General features: G+C 37.6%; 2 protein-coding genes and 1 long non-coding RNA gene across 7 annotated transcripts; 1 reads left to right on the top strand and 2 right to left on the bottom strand.

Moving 5' to 3' along the window:
- The first annotated feature begins 2,979 nt into the window (after positions 1-2,979).
- On the top strand, positions 2,980-5,224 carry LOC128397381 (uncharacterized). Its single transcript, XM_053358109.1, has one exon. The coding sequence runs from the start codon at positions 3,077-3,079 to the stop codon at positions 4,124-4,126; it is 1,050 nt and encodes a 349-aa protein (XP_053214084.1). The 5' UTR covers positions 2,980-3,076; the 3' UTR covers positions 4,127-5,224.
- Positions 5,225-12,734: 7,510 nt separating this feature from the next.
- On the bottom strand, positions 12,735-13,693 carry LOC128397384 (uncharacterized). 2 transcript variants are annotated; one of them, XR_008326924.1, is made up of 4 exons: positions 13,587-13,693; positions 13,151-13,336; positions 13,017-13,067; positions 12,735-12,791 (listed from the first exon to the last, which is right to left on the bottom strand). It is a non-coding gene; the product is annotated as an uncharacterized LOC128397384 (long non-coding RNA). The 2 variants fall into 2 exon arrangements; XR_008326923.1 differs by lacking the exon at positions 12,735-12,791 and having other exon boundaries at positions 12,959-13,067.
- A 127-nt stretch (positions 13,694-13,820) lies between these two features.
- LOC128397382 (ferrochelatase, mitochondrial-like) lies at positions 13,821-15,139 on the bottom strand. Of its 4 annotated transcripts, XM_053358111.1 has the most exons (4): positions 14,522-15,139; positions 14,223-14,444; positions 14,071-14,118; positions 13,821-13,902 (listed from the first exon to the last, which is right to left on the bottom strand). In XM_053358111.1, the coding sequence occupies exons 1-3, from the start codon at positions 14,611-14,613 to the stop codon at positions 14,109-14,111; spliced, it is 324 nt and encodes a 107-aa protein (XP_053214086.1). In that variant the 5' UTR covers positions 14,614-15,139; the 3' UTR covers positions 13,821-13,902; positions 14,071-14,108. The 4 variants fall into 4 exon arrangements, 2 of the variants coding, with proteins under 2 accessions (XP_053214086.1, XP_053214085.1); XR_008326922.1 differs by lacking the exon at positions 13,821-13,902 and having other exon boundaries at positions 14,003-14,118; positions 14,223-14,436; positions 14,516-15,137; XR_008326921.1 differs by lacking the exon at positions 13,821-13,902 and having other exon boundaries at positions 14,003-14,118; positions 14,516-15,129.
- Between the last annotated feature and the right edge of the window lie 7,313 nt (positions 15,140-22,452).

The raw sequence follows: 22,452 nt of genomic DNA, 5'->3' as shown, positions 1-22,452 counted from the left end.
TGGGCTCAGATAGCGCAATTAACACCACAAAATGAAACAAGAAACAATTAAACCGATTTCGCAGTGATAGTGAACCATAAAGATCAATCGATCGATCGACCGATTGACCAAACAGTCAAGGAAGCGATCAATCCAACGCACTGGAATATACCCATCAATGGCAAAGAAAATTAGCAACAACAGAATGGTACTGAAATTCAACAACAAAGAAGAAGCGAGCCGAACAATGAACATGATAAACGAGAAAGTCACTAATCTAGAGGCACAACCATAAAGAAATCAAATCTCATAATAAAACATGTAGACACCATCAGCAACGAAGAGATATTGGAAAACATCAAAACACAATGCGAACTAAGAAAATTGGCAATGAGAAGTTAACACAGATGAGAATTAGAACGAGAATCCGTATCCGCAATAAACAACACAACAATACTCAATCAAAATACCACAAAAGAACACATCATTATCGAATTGCCTTACGAGATCTATTGGATGTTAATAAACAATGGCAAAGTAGGACTAGGATGGATGAGATACACTGTCGAACCAATAAAAACCTTGTTCAATGTTTCAGATGCTGCGATTTTATACCGCAAAATACTGTTTGATAAACAACTACAGACCAAAATGTTACAAGTGTGGCTACGAAGGACACGAAGGGCAGAATGTATAAGCGTGGAAGTTAACTGTGCCAATTGTCTCCGCCGTAATACAGCCTTCAATCGTAAACTTGACACTAAACATGGCAACATCAGAAGAGTGTCAGATAAGAAAGAGATTTAGCAAATTTAGAAGAAAGGACTGATTATGGCCAATTAAGTCTAACATAAACATCAATATCAGCACTACAATCGACCACTTAAACTTCTTATAAACCAGATAAACCTACCGCTTTTCGTAATCATCTCGATCCATCGATAGATCGACAATAAAAATAATATGCCGGGACTCAACCATCTCTTCATCAAACTCCATCTATCGATAGACCGATTGGCAATATGTAAATCACAAAACTTAACCATTTTCCTACTCATATCCATCCATTGATAGATCGAACACATAAACCAAAACCACTGGACTTAACCATCTCATCCATCTCCATCCATCGATAGATCGATCAGATAAAATAATTTCACGGGACTTAACCATTTTCTTATACATCCCCATCCATCGATAGACCGATAAGCAATATGTAAACTACAAAACTTAACCACTTTTCCCATGTACAACCATCCACCGATAGATCGACCATAGCAAATCATATCACAGGACTTAACCATTTTCAAATCAAATTCCATCCATCGATAGATCGACCACATAAAACAAATCACGGACTTAACCATTTACTCATCTTGCCCCATCCATCGATAGACCGATTGGCAATATAAATCAAACTCATTTTCCTACTCATATCCATCCATTGATAGATCGATATATAAATAAAACCACTTGACAACCATCTCGATCCATCAATCCATCGATAGATCAGATAAAATAATTTCGGGACTTAACCATTTTTTATCATCCCCATCCATCGATAGACCGATAAGCAATATATAAACTAAAACTTAACCACTTTTCCCATGTACATCCACCGATAGATCGACCAAACTAGGACTTAACCACTTTTCAATCAAATTCCATCCATCGATAGATCGACCACATAAAACAAATCACGACTTAACATTTACATCCTGCCCCATCATCGATCGATCAATATGTAAACCCCAACGTTTTCTATATATCCATCCATCGATAGACCGACCACAAAAATAGAACCAAGGGACTAACAATTTTTTCTCATCCATCATCATCGATAGACCGATCGGCAATATGTAAAACACGCAACAACAATTTTCTAGTTTACAATTCATCGATAGATCGTAAACTATTCCTTCATAAACTTCCAGAAGCCCACTTTGTAAAACCCTTTCGATCGATCGATCGATCGTTCAACCTAAACCTTTTACAATCAATAACATCCATCCATCTATCGATCGAATAAACACTTGGTTAAGTAATCAATCTGGGCCAAAGGCTCAACCTATCAATAAAGTTTGCAAAAAAAAAAAACCTAACCTAACCAACCAACCAACCAACCACCCTACTTCCTAACCTAACCTTCTTCTTCTTCAACCTAACCTAACCTAACTAACTCTTCTTCTTCTAACTCTAACCTAACCTAACTTCTTCTTCTTCTTCTAACCTAACCTAACCTAACCTAACAACTAACCTAACTTCAACCTAACTTCTTCTTCAACTAAACCTAACCTAACCTTCTTCTTAATTGACCTTTTCCGACTGTTCCAAGTGATCTTTTCTTAAATATTTTTGTTTAAATTTATTAGTAATACCCCTGCATCACCCCGCGAACAGTTCAGGACCTAAAAAGATCAGGCCTGACCGCTGTAAGCGGTAACGTCTCTATTGTCATTCACAATGGTGAATAACAATGGTAACCTTTCTGCCCTTCAAAGACGTGCTCCTTCAACCTCAACCATTCCATCTGTCGGCCTTCGACCTACCCGAAGTGCAACCCTCAACATGACCTCCGCCTCAACCGAGAATCTCTCAAGTGTCCCAAACATTGAGACCCTACTCTCCGACCTTGCCAATGCGAAGACGACAATGTACGACTTCGTTAAGAGTAAGAGTCAATCACCAGATATAAAGCGAATCATGGATACTGAATGTGCAAAAATTGATGCTGCTCTGGACCTACTTCAACAACTCGTCGATACCTTTCGGCCTGGCGAAACAGGACCAGACGAGGAACTGACCTCTCTACGTAGCAAGGTTGCTAAGCTAGAACGCGATCTCAAAGCAGCTGAACAAAGAACAAGGCAACCCAACAAGAGCTTAATAGCCTCCGCGAAGCGTCAACCACCTCAATGTGTCCAACACCCGAAAGAGAAGCACTTACTGCCGAGATTGAGTCCCTAAAGTGGAGTGTCTCTCGCCTTGAGAGATCTCTGAATGAAGCAAACAAAAACTAGATGAAACAAGTGCTAATTCAAATTTTTATTCCATAAACAATGAAACTGGTCGAAAGACACAACAATCAAATCGTCCGATGAACCAACATGCTCCAAAACCCACAAGAACTGCAGCCACTGTCGACCTTACCACGGAACCACCAGACCAACGCATAAGAACGCAATCATTTCGCCGCCAAAGACAAGAGCAACGTCAGCAACTAACTGTCAATAGCCAACCTGGCACTAGACGAGGAAGCCAACAACAAGAGCACGTCCATTCGCCGCCTCTAAACGTAAACAAACCAAAAGTAAACACAAGACCAGCTGTTCACATTATTGAAGGTCTGTTACCAGGGCGACCATTGCCAACTGACGGCACATGCGTCATACTGAGTCACCAAGACCCGGAAATTACAAGCGACCAACTCATCACCAAGTTTTACAATTCTTACAAACCAAGAGATCATAACGTCAAAATAAACAGAATCGCTAAAATCTCCTCCTCACGAATAGCCATAATCTGTAATGACCAAAATAGTGCAGTTGAACTCTCTGCCTTCATTCCAACAATCGAAGGGATGACCTGGTCAACTGCCCAAAAGAAAAGGCCGATACTTCGAATACATGGGATCCCGGACAAAACAACTGTCGAGGACCTCATCTGTCAGCTGAAGTATCACAATGATGAGCTTGCCAACATTCAACTAGATGATAGCAACTTCGTTTTTGCCTTCAAAAAAACCGAAGGTGATGTCAAAGAATCTAATGCTGACTTCTTCTTCAGATGTGATGCTGCGATTCATAAAATCTTCACTGCCAACCCCTTTGTAAGGATCGACTACCGCAGGTGTCGAGTCAGCAACTACTCGAACTTCCTGCAGTGTTGGAAGTGTCAGATGTTTGGTCACAGCTCAAGCAACTGTAACCAAAAAATTGCATGTTCCCACTGCTCCGAGGAACACAATACCAAAGACTGCACCAAGAAACGAACTCCGAAATGCGTCAACTGCACTAAATATAACCTGCGTGTCAAAAACCCACATTTCCGTCTCGACTGTTCACACTCTGCCATGACTGCAACCTGTCCCATCTTCCGTAGAATGCGTGAAATTGCCCATGAACTCACCAACTACAATGGCTCTTAGAAATCCACACATCTTCACCAAGCGAAACCTTAATATTGTCCAACTAAACGTTGACCGATGTTACTCAAGTTATCATAGCATATTGAATTACTCCATCGAAAATCACAAAGACATCCTCTTAATCCAGGAACCACCACCCAACTATGCCACCATGCAGTCAAGTGGCATAAGATTTTACACTGATAAACAAAAGTCAGTGGTTACAATCATCCTCAATCATAATATCACCATCACCTGTGCAACAGTCGACCAGTCGAACATCGTAACTGTTGGACTAGCTGAACTCATCCTAATAAACTGCTATTTTCCGCCTCAAACACCTCAACAACCCATCTTTTTAACAATTGAAAATCATTTGGCACTGAATGAGCACTGTATCATAGCAGGGGATTTTAACGCAAGATCAGCCCTCTGGAACGATACACTGACAAATACGAGAGGCAAAAACCTCGAGTCATTTATAAATACAAACGCCCTGTCACTCTATTACTCCAGAGATCATCCCTCCTTCTTTGCTTGTCGGGCGGGTGAGATCTTCGCAAGTAATATTGACCTTACAATCTCAACAAGAGAGACAGATTTCACCATTGAAGACTGGACCTTGGTAAACAGGGACTTTGTGACCCCTCATGCCTGCATTAGTTTCACCATCGAACCTATTGGCGAACTGCCCAGGAGAGCCCGAACGGATGAGCAATCCAGGAAACACTGGAATCTTCGCAACGTGGACTGGTCCATCTTCTCACTTGAGCTCGATATCAACCAACCAAACCTTGCAGGAGTCGAGACCGTCAGTAACATCGAGATTGATAACAACCTAGAAGTCCTGTATGAATGGATAGAGAGATCATTACTGTCTTCCGGTGGTCGTATTAAGAAAGCACGTGAAATCAAGGGTTACCCCTGGTGGAATGCAACCGTTGAAAAGACCATGGAAAACATCCACAAGGCCAAGAGGAGAATAAGACAGAATTCTCCAAGATCCCTTAAACATGCCATCACATGGCTTAACCAACTGACCATAAGACTCAAACAACAAATCCGCGAGGCAAGACTCGACTATTGGAAAAAATTCTTCACTGACTAAACAGGGTCAGATGCCTGGACCTCTTACTATAAAGTAGTAAAAGGCAGAAATAAAGGCAGTCTTCCAAGCAAAATCATCTCTGGCGACGAAGAGATTCATGGAATAACAACCTTGCTACTTTTTTCATCCATCATTTCTTTGGACCACTCCAACAAACGACCAACCCAACAATTCAAGATGCCACACCGGTGTCGAATCACCCACCAAACAGGCTCCACAGTTCCCAACTCTTCAGTTCTCAAGAACTGACCTGGGCATTTCAACTTTCGGGAATAAAGCTCCAGGTATCGAAGGTTATACCGCAGCAATCTTTAAACACCTAACACCAACAGCAATAGATACAATGACTAGCTTTTACAACAAATGCTTGACAAATGGGTACTTCCCAAAGTCCTTCAAGCACTCATACACGTCCTTATACCCAAGCCGAGCACCGATCCAACCTCTGTCAAAGCGTGTCGTCCGATTGGTCTTCTTCCACTGGCTGGAAAGATCCTAGAAAAGCTTATCCTGCATAAGATTGACAAATGGTTGGATGAAACAATTGACGACGCACAATATGGTTTCAGAAGAAACAAATCAACACTTGATGCTCTTTCAACCATTCTATCTCGCCACCAGGCCAACCGTTCAAGTGGTAAAGCGTCCATTATCATTTCCTTTGATATTGAAGGGGCATTTGATACACTCAGGTGGTCAAATATTCTTGAAATTCTAAGGAAAAGAAAATGTCCTGAACATATCAGAAAACTTATATCATCATACCTCTCAGAACGTCAAACTACGCTCTGCTACAATACCCAAGAAGTCACAATCTCTAACACAAGAGGCACAGTACAAGGCTCTTGCCTTGGACCAACGCTTTGGAATCTGATGATAAATGAGTTACTTGTCAATATGCGAACGCTCCAACTGCCCAACGTGCAAAGCCTTGCTTACGCAGATGATATCACGTTGATAGGTTCGATCAGCCGCCATCAAACCCAAGATGATGAGCAAAACATTAACAAAGCAATAGCCGAGCTCGAGAGTGGGCCAACAACCATAGCCTCAAATTCTCTCTCAAGAAAACCAACTTTCTCTGGATACCTGGAAGAAGCGACCTGCCCAAGCCGATAATTAAGCTTTATGACCAACCTATTCAAGAAGTGGAATCAACACGTATACTTGGCCTGATTCTGGATAATAAAATGAAATGGAACTCTCAGATAACAGCAATTAACACCAAGATTAATAACATCTTCTGTCGGAGCTACTCAGCCTTCGGATGGCCCAAGCCGCGACTAAGTCTGCTTCAGCTTATACATGATGCTGTAATTGTGCCAAAGATGACCTATGCACTTGGTCTCTATGGCAACATGCTAACCAAAGCGCAAGTCCACACCCTCGAAATGACACATAGGAAAATTCTCATACAGATAACAGGCTCCTATCGTACAACACCATACACATCGCTATGTAAGATAGTGGATGTACAACCCTTCGAACAAATAACATCTTACTTCTGCAACCTTGCAACCTGTCTGAGTGGCGACCTTAGCAGCCTGGACCTACCAAACGATCGACCAGTCGAACCAAGAACATCCATCAAACCCTCAATCTATGCAAAACAGTCGCCCCGCTTATAGTTCAACATTCAGCTGATACCGAAGCGAACGCCAACTTCACAGTCTACACCGATGGCAGTAAAATGCAAGGAGGTACAGGCTTTGGGTTGGTTGTTTACGACAACATCGGAAACGTCAAGCATCAGACAAGTGCAAAACTTTTTGACTATGCTAGCATCTTTCAGGCCGAGTGTCTTGCCATCATTCGAACACTGAAACTCCTGAACAAACGAATATGCAAAGTAAACGACCATGTTCACATCTTTACCGACTCAAAGCATCTTTTCCAGTCTTCGATCCTTTACGGTTCAGCACCCACTTATTGAGGAGATTAGGAGGAACATCGTAAATGTGACTGATAAAGGCATCAAAGTCAAGCTCTCCTGGACGAAAGCACATGTTGGCACTCCTGGCAATGAGCGAGCTGATGAGCTTGCCAAGGCTGGAATAAAATCCAAGACAAAATAATGTACTCTGCTGTCCCAAGATGCTTTATTAAGCAGCAAATAAAAGCGCAGACAATAGCACAAGTCAGCACTCGCCTCAACACAGAAGCATCATTGTCGATGCTGCCAGTAGCTGACCAGTGGAACAAGTCAAGATACCAGACCGACCTCATCAAACAAACAGTTCAAATTCTCTCTGGCCACGGCCCTTTCCCGGCATATCTGCAACGCTTCGGCCTCAGAGCTGACAGTCAATGCCTCTGTGGGGATAACCACGCCAATGCTAAGCACTATGTTGATGAATGCCCAATTATGGAACCGGCAAGAGTCCATCTCAGGATCAAGACACCACCAAGCAACAATGAACCATCCACGTATCTAGGAGTCCTCCTCCAGGACTTCACGGAGCCGATAAATGAGTTTTGTAAAACAATAATCAAAACAATCAGAGAAAAGAAGATCAACAGATGAGCACCTCATGAAGACCAAGCAACATAAACAAGAGACTGTGAACCAGCGCAAATCTCAATTGATAGAAAACAAAGTCATCCCTAGTCATCAAGTTATTATCTCCGGTATGTTTAATTCAAAATCACTTGATGTGTTGTCTTAAACCTCTAGTCAGTTAACCGCGACAGCTCATAAAATCAACACGCGAACCTGCTAACAAGCGACTGCGATTCCTTCACCTGATCAGCTGTCACCAGACGAACAGTCAACCAGTCAACTGTTCACTCTGCGACCACTCCAACTCTTAATCTCTTCTGCTCATGCGTCGAATTGAATCAATACAATTTTCGCTCAGTTGCAATCCTCACGCTGTCGCGACAACAACAAATCCTTTTACAAATCTTTTTACAATCGTTTTATTTGAATATTTTATGAAAGTTTACTCTCTCTAGTTATTTATTTATTCTGTTCATCACAAACAATTGAAAGATTTTACCACCACTCAGATAAACACAAAATTTTTCAACCTGTGACCTCTCAAACCTTTTAAAGCTACAATTTCTTAGTGTCTGTTAGTCAATTTTATTATGGAACCAACTCAATATATATACATATATACATACATATATATATATATACAACATATATAATATATATAACCTAACCAACTCCTCAATTTCCCCCAACATCCGATTCAAACCAAGCGTCTGTCTGTCAATCGTTCCTACCCTCACCCATATAAAACATGTCACCTTCCGAAGTTAACATCTCGTATCCTCGACTTCACCAATATTTCGTTACTTCTTCAAAATCTAAACATCATCAAGTCAATTTCAACTGTTGAAGAAAAGACTGAAGCTCCTTCTAACAACATCACCTTGCCTAAAGTCCTCAAAACCAAAGATCAACCATCTCAAAGTGACCAATCGACTACCCCAACAAGTGAATCCTCCAACCAGGCAACTCAAGGAACTGAAACCCCAGTCTCCCCATCAGCTATAGATGAGATTGTCTGTGATGAACAGCTAACTTCTGACTTCCTCGCAAGCTTAGGTTTTCCAAATGTGCTAAGCCAAGAAGATGAGCTGCGAATCTGTAACAAAATTGGTGAACACATTTTTCAACAGATTGAGCCAAAACTCACCAACCTTCTTACCCAGCAAGTCAAACCTTCCCAAAGTGACCAACCAACCAGTCCGATTTTAACCACAACAATTGAAGAGGCGAAAGAGCCACCCAAGAACGCTCGAATCCATCAAGTAGCAAGCCTTCGTTTCCCTGCGTTTCACCAGCGTAAGCTCGCTGACTACACCAACAAACTAAAGACTCTGCTCATCAATGTCATCCAAATGCTTCAAAAAATCAGGATTAGTTCCACTCAAGATGAACCTTTCGAATACGAAGACTCTGACATGTTCAAGATGCTCAAATCGTGCGGTGAAATATACGACGAGATTGAACCTGTGAACATGCGAGATGATAATCAACTTGGGCCAAATTCCTGGGCAGAAAGGTACATTAATGAATTTACCACCAACAACCCATCAGGCGAACCGACCATTCAGGTCGCCGACTAAGTCAGAAAGATATTAAGAAAGCATCGAGACATGGAGTCAAGATGACAACCCCCGATGGTACTATTAAGATCTTGGACCACCCGAAGAAACGATGTCTTCATCTGATGCTGGTGGTGAAAACAACAAAAGTCATTAAAACGCAAAGCTGAATCGCAACGTCCTAAGCAATCACCTGTCGACTTGACCAAGCGAAAAAAGATGCTTCGAACAAGTCAACAACTTGACTCCAGTGACAGTTCAAGTGTATCTGATGATCAGGAAGGTGACCCTGATTTTCAAGCCGATTCAAATGAAATGGAAACAACTGAGGTTGAAACGACAACCGATGCTCCAACAACCGCTGAAGAAGAAACCAAATCACCTGTTGACCATGCCAATGATGAACAATCCAGCAGTCAAAGTGGAGAGGACTCAGATGGTGACGATGTCCAACCTCTTCCAATGTCTGACAAGGAAGCAATGTATATGGAATCATCCATGAATGGGCCAGCAGGGACGATGGTGTCCCAGTAAGAATATGTACTCAAAAGCTGCGTTTACTTCCAGGCATACCATGTAGGAAGCTCTTTTCCTGACCACTACAGGCTCTACCACCCGAACCTGTCAAAGTACCAGAATACCTTCTTTGTAGCAACCGTGTCACCCCAACAACATCAAGAAATGACTATTCGTAGGGCGAGACTGAGCTTTCTGGCTAATCGTATAAACAGAAATACTGTCATTACCCCAGAAGAGAAACAAGAAGCAATACTTGAAATCTCCTTAGCAATCAGAGACTCACCCGTCGACCAAGTCGATGACATTGATTGCAAGGACCACAAAGGAGCCGCAGAAGCGTCAACCAAGCGAAGCCAAGAGAGGCTTTCAGAAGCAGTGTCACCAAACCTATTGTAATCACTACCAATTCACCCTCAACCAACCTAAACCCAAAATACCCCTTCGATACAACCATCCACCTCTTCTAAAATGAAAAAAGCGCCAGAGCAACACTCAACCAAGCGAAAATCTACCCCTCCACCAAGCGAACAAGTCAACCCTGAACAAGGCTTTCGAACCCTTAAACTCTTGGCAAGAGCCAGAGGAATAACAATTGAGCAACTTATCTCCCAAATGAACAAAGAATCTAATCAAAAGAAACCCTAAACCAAACATTTAATCAACCAAAGTCCCAAACCAGCTAACCAACAACCACCTCAATATGCCATTCTAATCAGTACAAAATCTTTCAACTGCAATTAAAAGTACAAAACATTATATCTTGATATTTTTGGTAATAGTACAAATGTATAATATTCATATAAAACAATCTCCTCGACAACGCAGTTCATAATCCTCTTATTAGCGCGACTCAAACCAACCACCAGTCGAACAAGCGAGCAACCGATCAACCCAATCAGTCGATCAAAGTCATACCACTTTGGTCGACTGAATAATTTCATGAAACCCTTTAAAACAAATACTAACCATGCAGATTCACAATCACCCAACAAATCAACCCACCAAATACTTACCTCCTTACACGCATGACCTAAGCCACCACTCACTCACCATTTATAATCAAATCACTTTACTACTAACCCTCATCTCACACGTTTCAAATTTCATCAAAATTAGTACGTAGAAACCTTAAACCCCAATTCCATCATCATGTCATCAAGTAATAGTAAAACCTCCTACTCCAAAACCCCAAGTTGCCGCCTCTCTTGATCGCTACCTCGATAAGCTATTGTCTAAGATCAATACTGAGGCACTGGCCAACGGAATTTGTGAAAAGGTTCAACAGGAAGTGTCCAAACTCCTGGCCCGACACAACACAGAAAGGAACTCATTGTCTAGTGCTAATATTGAACACCGTGAAAGTGAAACAGTTACTCCTCCAACCGTTGAGAAGTCAAACAATGACATCTCGACTTGTGAGCCTGATAACACTCCGATGTATGCTGAAGTCAATAAGCTAATCGAGAAATCTATGTTTCTTGGCCGTTTAACCCATGAACTTCTTCACCAACTTGGCACGAGTCCCAATGGAGTTGACCTGTCGACCGAGCGAACCATCAACTTGCATCGACGACATTAACGCCACCTCCAACAAGCTCTTCTCTCTCATTGGAGACAAACCAGAATATGGTAGCTTCTCGTTAGGCAATCAGACACGACCCATTAACAAAACAGCCATTGAAACCTGTGAACAGTTCAAGAAACTACCAGTGAAATCACCAAAGGCTTCCACCAACCTGAACAAGCGTCCCAACTATCAAACCAAACTCAAACCCATCACCTCAGCAGACTGACCTCCATTCTCCTCATGCATTAAAACCCATTCTCCCTCTCCACGCTCGGCCATGCAAACAAACTAACCCCCTAGAATAGCAAACAAACCAAATCATATGCAAAACTAACCCAAATAAACAGTCCAATTTAAATAAAAGCCAACTGATGCTATGAGCTCTCTTTTCTCTTATACTTTACTTTCAATTTAATCATATTGATGGCACATTAAAATTTTGAAATAAACTGAACGGTTCAACTCTCCACTATTCCACCCTACAACTCGACCACCAAACCGGTGGTTGAATGTCTGAACTACTTATGGGTTCGAGAGCAACTCAATGTCTCATCCGTCAGGAGGCAAACAGTTCACTCAGCCAACACACCACCTTACCAGGCAGTGAGTCGGAACTTGCACTCTCATCTGTTCAGTCGTTAGACTGTTCACATGCTCTGCGTGTCCTTACTCACTGCCTGGTCACCTTGACTGGTGGAAGTCTTGCTCGTTCGTAGGGTCACATGTGAACCTGCAAACAACCCAACCACCAAAGTCTCGACCGGTCACCCATTCAAATGTCACCAAGCGAACAATCCAAAATGAGCTTGTTCATAATCATTCCCCTGTTCACCTCCTCACTCTTTCATTTCCTCATCCCCTCGCCTCCTCATTTCAGCACTTCCTTCAAAACAAAGATCAAATTATGTAAATCACTCATTTTTATAAACCTCACAACTACTTGATTATCTGCAATCTCAAACCCGAACCAACCTGTGAACCTTCCAATCTCAAACCCTCAACCAAATGAACACTTCAAACACTCAACCCTACGACTAACCGAAAAGCGACCACTCGACCATTCGAAAAAGAATGATGTCGTTTGTAAAGTCGCATGGTCGACTGTTCCCCTCCTCGCATCCTCAATTATATGTACCCTGCACCCGCCGAAAGGTGGGTACTCATTCATGGAAAAATTATAAATAAACTTGCTTTTCAACCGTAAAAAAAAACCTAACCTAACCTAACCGATGCAAGGGGAAAACTGTTCGTTGGATTGGTTTAAATGGATCCAACCGTCAAGGGTCACTGCAGAACCACCGTTAACCATAATATCAAACCAACCTGCATCTCAGGAACAACAATACCCAAATATTGATCATTGACAACACCTCTAACCCCATTAGGCCATTGCCTGAGGAGAGATTATCTGACCACGAATAACAGAAACTTGGCTATAAAATGATGATAGAAAATGAGAGAAAACAAAAGACAAAAATAGGAATAAGAATAAGGAAGAATTAGAAAACAAAGAAAATGAATCTTGGATAGATTTCAATCAATCTACAGTTAATGAGCCTTAAATTATTCAACAATAAACATTGATTTAGAAAAAGAATAGAAGAAAAATATCTAAATCAATCGATTTTACATCGACATTACAGGAACAAAATATTCACCATTTTGCTCAACACAAGCTCCACGATCGTTACAATTTCGAGGACAACCCTCTGTTTAAAACGGAACAAGAAAATTTCACATGAGCACCAAGATAATATTTATAATAATTTTCTAAACATGGTGATAGTTTTACCTAATGTACACAATTTTCCGTTCCATCCTTGGTGACAGAAACAAGTTCCATTGTAACACTGACCATGATTCAAACACCGACGGTCACATAAACGTTGTTCACATTTCAATCCAGTCCAACCTTCATTACAAACACACCGATCACTTTGACAGTTTCCATTGGGTCCACAATCGAGGTCACATTTTTCTGTAATAAACCCACAAAATAAATTAATAAATTCTTATAAAAATAATCGAAACTATTGAAAAATTGTCACGGCGAGAAAAAAGCGAAGAAACAAAAATTCCAAAATAGCCAAGAAAAAGACACTCGACAAACACTAAGTCACCATTTTAAACATATTCCAACAAAGAGAAAAGAATAATTTTCTTGTTCTTCAAAAGAATAAATTTTGAAAAAGAAGAGAAAATCACCAAAATCTTCAAAATGGACGCACTTTTGTTATAATTAAGAGAAATTAAGTAAAGTGTATAAGTTAATACTCCAGATAAAATTAATGTTAGAATTCCACTGGTGATTGCGGCACATCTCAAGAGACATTTTCACTTTAGAATAGACCGATGGTTTATCCACAGATTTGTAAATACTTGGGAAAGGTTCACGTACGGTATATGAGTGGTTTGGGAGTAAACCATAACAGTGGTGATGTGACCTATTCATCGTCTTATCATCTCCGATTGAAAAGAACTGGAAATAAATTGTTCTTTCCTTTTCCAACCAGAAAATGATGAGAAGGAGTTACCAAAGAAATTCTTTGAAAGAATAAGAAGAGGGTAGACTCTTGCAAGAGAGCAATTTTTGAGACCATTTCGAGATTTTGGTCCAATAAATGCTAAATATAAGCTCAATAAAATCTCGTTGAAAATGGCCTTAAAATCATTAAGAAAACTGTTGGACGGTTATGGACAGTTATTAATTACATTCTGATACATGGAATTAATCATGATGGATCAATGGATCATGAATCACTGTAGAGTTTGAAAAGAAAGATAAAATATTTGGTTAGTTCATAAAACGGATGACTGATTGTTAATTAAGAGGAAATAAAGTAATAAAACGACCATACAAATACCTTTCCACTTGAGTGATCGTGTCCTCAGTTAAAGGGTTAGCATAGCGGAATCCGATATAATGTCTATGAGGACCCTTTTCTGGACTTATTTCATCTAAAATTTTGGTCATTAAAGATCCCTGTTCACCAGTCCAGTCTCTGATTGGTGATCCACTCCCGATTTGATTATATTTTTTAGCAACTTTGGGTGCTTGTCTCTTGACGATCCATGGACCTAATTTACTAACCAAGAAAAGATGAACAAGGTGTAAGCAAACGACCAAAATTAAACATTGAGACGACAATTAACTTACTCTCACATTGGAAGAGTCATAATATCACGATCAAGAAACAATTTGGTCAAAAACGGTTCGACTTCCTCTGAATTCTTAGGTCCTCCCATGTTGAGCATAAAAATGTCATGGCATAAAATTGAAACAATGTTGATGAAGATGAAAGGGATGTGATGGTGGAATTGGTGATAATGATAATGATGTTAATGAAGATGTGGATAGTGAACTTAATGAATATAAAGGTGCTGGTGAAGGACCAATAGGTAAATCCGCTGGCGATTGAACTGATTGCGGATGAAGATGAGTCTGATGAAACGTACCTGAATCAGCGTGACAAACATTGACAGAGGAGTGATTACAGGCAAGTCGATTGAATGACAATTTGACTGTCGGTCATTTTGAGTCAACCATGAGGAACGGCTTTGGTTTTGTTGAATGGACTACATGATAATTGAAGGGAGCTCGAGAGAGACTGTCTAAAGGTGATGAGGTCTACAGATTTAGTTAAATTCTTGAGAGAGGCGCTTTTAGGTAGGCTGCGTAGGCACAATTTATCATCACTGATGATTCATCAGATGAACAAGAATAGGAGATGTTTTGATATTCAAAAATAACCTAAAGAGTAAAAACCAGGTTTTTAAAACCTCTACTCTTTGCCCAGACCCATTTGATGTTTTTTATTTTTAAAAGCCGCGAGATTCAAAACAGTAACTGAATCAATCAACATCATGAAATGAAACTATGACTAATTTGAATTCTTTTTTTTGTAATTAAAAATTGAAAACTTATGTACAATGTAAACAACTTCTAAACGTTAAATTGTAATTCAATTACCAAATTAACAGAAAATTAACCAATTAACTATTAGTAATTGGAAACTTGGATTGATGACAGAAAAACTCTGTTCCCAAGAAAGTTCTCATCATCACTTGATTTGGTATCGGAGTGACTTGGAGATTGAACCCCATCAACTGTAACAAGTGAATCATCGGTTCATTTGTCCATTTCTTTTTGAGATTTCATGTGTCTCATCATTTATAACAAACATCAATTTAAACATCAACATAACACATCACGTTTTCCAAATCTTCTGTGTTGGTCTGTATATAAATGTGACTTCACCTTCTCTCAAGACTTATTCTTTTGAAATTTTTGCTCTCTTTTTTTTGCAATCAATAACCAACTTTTCCCAAATCATCACTGCTGATACAATTTTTGAAGTTAATATTGTTCCAGAGATTAAAGGTAAATCACTTGGTACTACCTTTTTCAAAGTTTGTCTTCGACATTATGAGAGAATTGTCACTTATGACCATGAGTGTTCTTTTGGTGAGACAACATTTCTCCAGGTGAATATGATAAAATTCATCAAATTAAGTTAAACTTTTCATGGGCTCGTGATTTTTCACTTATAATAGAAGGTTTCAACTCAGGTAAGAACTAAATTCTATTCATCTAACTTTACAATAATTTTAATCTTTTACCACTATCATTTCTTATGAATACTTTCTTATAATTCTCTTTTTCTTTATTTTTCTTTTCATGATATTATTATTTTCATCATGTTCTTTTTTAGATCGATATGTTGCTAAGGATCGTATTCTTCGTCAAGAATTCCAAGAATCATTGCTAATACATTCTGATTGGAGATCCATGGAGATCAACCAGTTACAATCAAATGGTTCAGAGATTCAACTCCAATTGATAAAGTCGATCCCTCGAGATATTCAATTACCGATGCTCAAATAAAGAAGGAACTAAAAGTATCATGACCGTTTCATCAGCTGATGTGAAGACGACGGACTTTACCATTGTTTTGCTGAAAATTCGTTTGGAAAAGATGAGAGAAAATTAAGTTAACTTTTGTTAATCCTTGATTGTTGGGATAACTTTAATTGTCTAGTTGATAAATCATAGAGAAAGCAATTAACACCCAATAATCAGACATGATTATAAGCCTGGAAGGTATTTAGTAAATTAATTTTCTCGATACTTCTAGCAGTTAACTCAATAATTGACTTTTGAGGTAAATTTCATTTCATGATGACGATGATTGGAGTTAATTTAACCCACTAATTCATGTAAATTAACTTTGAGAAACAATCTTATAGAAGATAACTTGATCATTAAATTTAGATTGAGTTGATTTGTATATCAGTATTAGTTTAATACTAATTAGCATTATCAGAAAGAGGCAAATTAACTTTCTTTATTATCTCAATCGATTGATTGATTAGTTTAATTGTGATCAGTGTTCCGATGATGATAAAGATATTAATAGTAACAATTAGGTTGATGTTAGTGAATTGATTGAATTGAGATGGATTAAAATGTCAAACCAACAATTAACAACTGATTAGTGTTAAAGTTTTTACTTCGTTGTAAACGCTTAAAGTTGATTGGACATTGGAGACAACCAAATAATCAATAAATTAATTATTTTATGATTAAAAACGAGTTGTAATCGTCATGGCTGAAATTAATTACCTGAACTTGAACTTTGGGAATCTGTTTGGATTAGCAGATTAATTTAATTTAATGGTGATGCTCAAATCAGTTTATTCAATAGGAAACTTAATTAATTTGGAACAACTTTCCGAAACCTTTTATTCATGAGTTGCTGCTGGTGAACAACCGAAGACTGATACTGAAAGATCTTATCCATTTCTTCAGACGGCCGAATCCTTATTTTCTCAAATCAGATATTCTTTTCATCTCAACTTTCATAGTTGTGAGCTTTTTGCTTTTATAACGAAATTCATTCTTTAATCGATTTTCAATGGACTTTAGATTTATGATTAGTACAAGATGATTTGTGAGAAAACAAGGTAAAAATGAAGATGAGGATGGAGATGAGGATGAGGATGAGGATGATTATGGATGAAGAGGGTTACCTGTCATCGAGATAATAACATTTTTACTGATGAAGATGAAATTTTTGGCTAATCTCTAGAACACATCCCTAACAGGATCGACTTCATACTTCATATATATAATCTTTGTAACATTCTATGTCTATGACAAAAATTATTTCCCGCGGAAACATCTGTGTCGAAAGTTACAGTTAGATGAAAACGTATTTTTGCATTGAAGTCTATGGGTAAATAAGAAGTTTTATAGTAACTTAATGAGTTGTTTCAGACCTATGATTTTTATATGTGATGTACATGCATATAAGAGTTCAAGAAAAAGTTGGAGATTATATGTAGGTAGCAAGTATACTTTCAGGCGGTCTAAAATGAATTTTACCATATAAATGCTAATACCATACGAAATGCTTATTAGATTCACACAAAATTTTGTATGTGAGATATTCAAGGTCGAATATAAAGGTCAAGGACATTTCAAGGTCAAACTTAAAGAAATTATTTTGGCCTAAACTGGTGCTCATAGCTATTAATTTGAGACTATACTGTGTGAACTAGGTGGCGTCGAGTTTTTTACACCCAGAAAGTGATAATTAACTATAGGAAAGGGTCGAGATTGATTCTTTTGAACCCAGAAAGTGATAATTAACTATATCAAAGGGTCGAGATTGATTCTCTTCACCCAGAAAGTTTCAATCAACCACCTCAAAGGGTCGAGATCGAGTTTTTTACACCCAGAAAGTTTCAATTAACCATAGAAAAGGGTCGAGCTTGATTCTTTTCCACCCAGAAAGTTTTAATTTACTATAGTAAAGTGTCGAGATTGATTCTTTTTTCACCCAGAAAGTTTCAATTAACTATTGAAAAGGGTCGAGATTGATTCTTTTGAACCCAGAAAGTTTCAAACAACCATCTCAAAGGGTAGAGATCGAGTTTTTTACACCCAGAAAGTTTCAATTAACCATAGAAAAGGGTCGAGATTGATTCTTTTCCACCCAGAAAGTTTCAATTAACTATAGTAAAGGGTCGAGATTGATTCTTTTTTCACCCAGAAAGTTTCAAACAACCATCTCAAAGGGTCGAGATTGAGTTTTTTACACCCAAAGTGTTTTAATTAACTATTGAAAAGGGTCGAGATTGATTCTTTTGCACCCAGAAAGTTTCAATTAACTATAGTAAAGGGTCGTGATTGATTCTTTTCCACCCAAAAGTTTCAATTAACTATAGTAAAGTGTCGAGATTGATTCTTTTGAACCCAGAAAGTTTCAATTAACTATAGTAAAGGGTAGAGATTGATTCTTTTCTACACCCAGAAAGTTTCAATTAACTATTGAAAAGGGTCGTGATTGATTCTTTTCCACCCAAAAGTTTCAATTAACTATAGTAAAGTGTCGAGATTGAGTTTTTACACCCTGAAAGTTTCAACTAACTAATGGAAAGGGTCGAGATTGACTTTTGAGGTAAATTTCATTTCATGATGACGATGATTGGAGTTAATTTAACCCACTAATTCATGTAAATTAACTTTGAGAAACAATCTTATAGAAGATAACTTGATCATTAAATTTAGATTGAGTTGATTTGTATATCAGTATTAGTTTAATACTAATTAGCATTATCAGAAAGAGGCAAATTAACTTTCTTTATTATCTCAATCGATTGATTGATTAGTTTAATTGTGATCAGTGTTCCGATGATGATAAAGATATTAATAGTAACAATTAGGTTGATGTTAGTGAATTGATTGAATTGAGATGGATTAAAATGTCAAACCAACAATTAACAACAATTATTGTTAAAGTTTTTACTTCTCGTTGTAAACGCTTAAAGTTGATTGGACATTGGAGACAACCAAATAATCAATAAATTAATTATTTTATGATTAAAAACGAGTTGTAATCGTCATGGCTAAATTAATTACCTGAACTTGAACTTTGGGAATCTGTTTGGATTAGCAGATTAATTTAATTTAATGGTGATGCTCAAATCAGTTTATTCAATAGGAAACTTAATTAATTTGGAACAACTTTCCGAAACCTTTTTATTCATGAGTTGCTGCTGGTGAACAACCGAAGACTGATACTGAAAGATCTTATCCATTTCTTCAGACGGCCGAATCCTTATTTTCTCCAAATCAGATATTAACTTTTCATCTCAACTTTCATAGTTGTGAGCTTTTTTTTATAACTATTGAAAGGGTCGAGATTGATTCTTTTACCAGAAGTTTCAATTAACTATAGTAAAGGGTAGAATTGATTCTTTACACCCAGTTTCAATTAACTATTGAAAAGGGTCGTGATTGATTCTTTTCCACCCAAAGTTTCAATTAACTATAGTAAAGTGTCAGATTGAGTTTTACACCTGAAGTTTCAACTAACTATTGGAAAGGGTCGAGATTGACTTTTGAGGTAAATTTCATTTCATGATGACGATGATTGGAGTTAATTTAACCCACTAATTAACAAATTAACTTTGAGAAACAATCTTATAGAGATAACTTGATCATTAAATTTAGATTGAGTTGATTTGTATATCAGTATTAGTTTAATACTAATTAGCATTATCAGAAAGAGCAGATTAACTTTCTTTATTATCTCAATCGATTGATTGATTAGTTTAATTGTGATCAGTGTTCCGATGATGATAAAGATATTAATAGTAACAATTAGGTTGATGTTAGTGAATTGATTGAATTGAGATGGTTAAAATGTCAAACCAACAATTAACAACTGATTAGTGTTAAAGTTTTTACTTCTCGTTGTAAACGCTTAAAGTTGATTGGACATTGGGTTAACAACAAATAATCAATAAATTAATTATTTTATGATTAAAAACGAGTTGTAATCGTCATGGCTGAAATTAATTACCTGAACTTGAACTTTGAATCTGTTTGGATTAGCAGATTAATTTAATTTAATGGTGATGCTCAAATCAGTTTATTCAATAGGAAACTTAATTAATTTGGAACAACTTTCCGAAACCTTTTATTCATGAGTTGCTGCTGGTGAACAACCGAGACTGATACTGAAAGATCTTATCCATTTCCAGACGGCCCAGATCCTTATTTTCTCCAAATCAGATATTAACTTTTCATCTCAACTTTCATAGGTTGTGAGCTTTTGCTTTTATAACTATTGAAAGGGTGAGATTGATTCTTTGCACCCAGAAAGTTTCAATTAACTATAGTAAGGTCGAGATTGATTCTTTCCACCCAAAAGTTTCAATTAACTATAGTAAAGGGGAGATTGATTCTTTTCACCCAGAAAGTTTCAATCAACCACCTCAAAGGGTCGAGATTGAGTTTTTACACCCAAAGTGTTTTAATTAACTATTGAAAAGGGTCGAGATTGATTCTTTTGCACCCAGAAAGTTTCAATTAACTATAGTAAAGGGTCGTGATTTATTCTTTTCCACCCAAAAGTTTCAATTAACCATAGTAAAGTGTCGAGATTGAGTTTCCCACAGAAGTTTCAACTAACTATTGGAAAGGGTCGAGATTGATTCTTTTCCACCCAAAAGTTTCAATTAACTATAGTAAAGGGTCGAATTGATTCTTTCCAAAAGTTTCAATTAACTATATAAAGGGTCGTGATTGATTCTTTCCACCCAAGACAGTTAACTATAGTAAAGGGTCGAGATTGATTCTTTTGACCCAGAAGTTTCAAAACCATCTCAAAGGGTGAGATCAGTTTTCTACCCAGTTTCAATTAACCATAGAAGGTCGTGATTGATTCTTTTCCACCCAAAGTTTCAATTAACTATAGTAAAGTGTCGAGATTGATTCTTGCAGACGAAAGTTTCAATTAACTATAGTAAAGGTAGAGAGATTGATTCTTTCTACACCAGAAGAGTTTCAATTAACTATTGAAAGGGTCGTGATTGATTCTTTTCCACCCAAAAGTTTCAATTAACTATAGTAAAGTGTCAGTTGAGTTTTACACCTGAAAGTTTCAACTAACTATTGGAAAGGGTCGAGATTGACTTTTGAGGTAAATTTCATTTCATGATGACGATGATTGAAGTTAATTTACTAATTCATATAAATTAACTTTGAGAAACAATCTTATGAAGATAACTTGATCATTAAATTTAGATTGAGTTGATTGTATATCAGTATTAGTTTAATACTAATTAGCATTATCAGAAAGAGGCAAATTAACTTTCTTTATTATCAATCAGTTGATTGATTAGTTTAGTTGTGATCAGTGTTCCGATGATGATAAAGATATTAATAGTAACAATTAGGTTGATGTTAGTGAATTGATTGAATTGAGATGGATTAAATGTCAAACCAACAATTAACAACTGATTAGTGTTAAAAGTTTTTACTTCTCATTGTAAACGCTTAAGTTGATTGGACATTGGAGACAACCAAATAATCAATAAATTAATTATTTTTATGATTAAAAACGAGTTGTAATCGTCATGGCTGAAATTAATTACCTGAACTTGAACTTTGGGAATCTGTTTGGATTAGCAGATTAATTTAATTTAATGGTGATGCTCAAATCAGTTTATTCAATAGGAAACTTAATTAATTTGGAACAACTTTCCGAAACCTTTTTATTCATGAGTTGCTGCTGGTGAACAACCGAAGACTGATACTGAAAGATCTTATCCATTTCTTCAGACGGCCGATCCTTATTTTCTCCAAATCAGATATTAACTTTTCATCTCAACTTTCATAGTTGTGAGCTTTTGCTTTTATAACTATTGAAAGGGTCGAGATTGATTCTTTTCACCCAGAAAGTTTCAATCTATAGTAAAGGGTGAGATTGATTCTTTCTACACCCAGAAAGTTTCAATTAACTATTGAAAAGGGTCGTGATTGATTCTTTTCCACCCAAAAGTTTCAATTAACTATAGTAAAGTGTCGAGTTGAGTTTTACACCCTGAAGTTTCAACTAACTATTGGAAAGGGTCGAGATTGACTTTTGAGGTAAATTTCATTTCATGATGACGATGATTGGAGTTAATTTAACCCACTAATTCATGTGAAATTAACTTTGAGAAACAATCTATAGAATAACTTGATCATTAAATTTAGATTGAGTTGATTTGTATATCAGTATTAGTTTAATACTAATTAGC

The sequence above is a fragment of the Panonychus citri genome, unplaced genomic scaffold, assembly GCF_014898815.1.
Source record: "Panonychus citri isolate SS breed McGregor unplaced genomic scaffold, ASM1489881v1 Contig00030, whole genome shotgun sequence".
Classification (NCBI taxonomy): Eukaryota; Metazoa; Arthropoda; class Arachnida; order Trombidiformes; family Tetranychidae; genus Panonychus; species Panonychus citri.
This window is presented reverse-complemented; position numbering and strand designations above follow the sequence as displayed.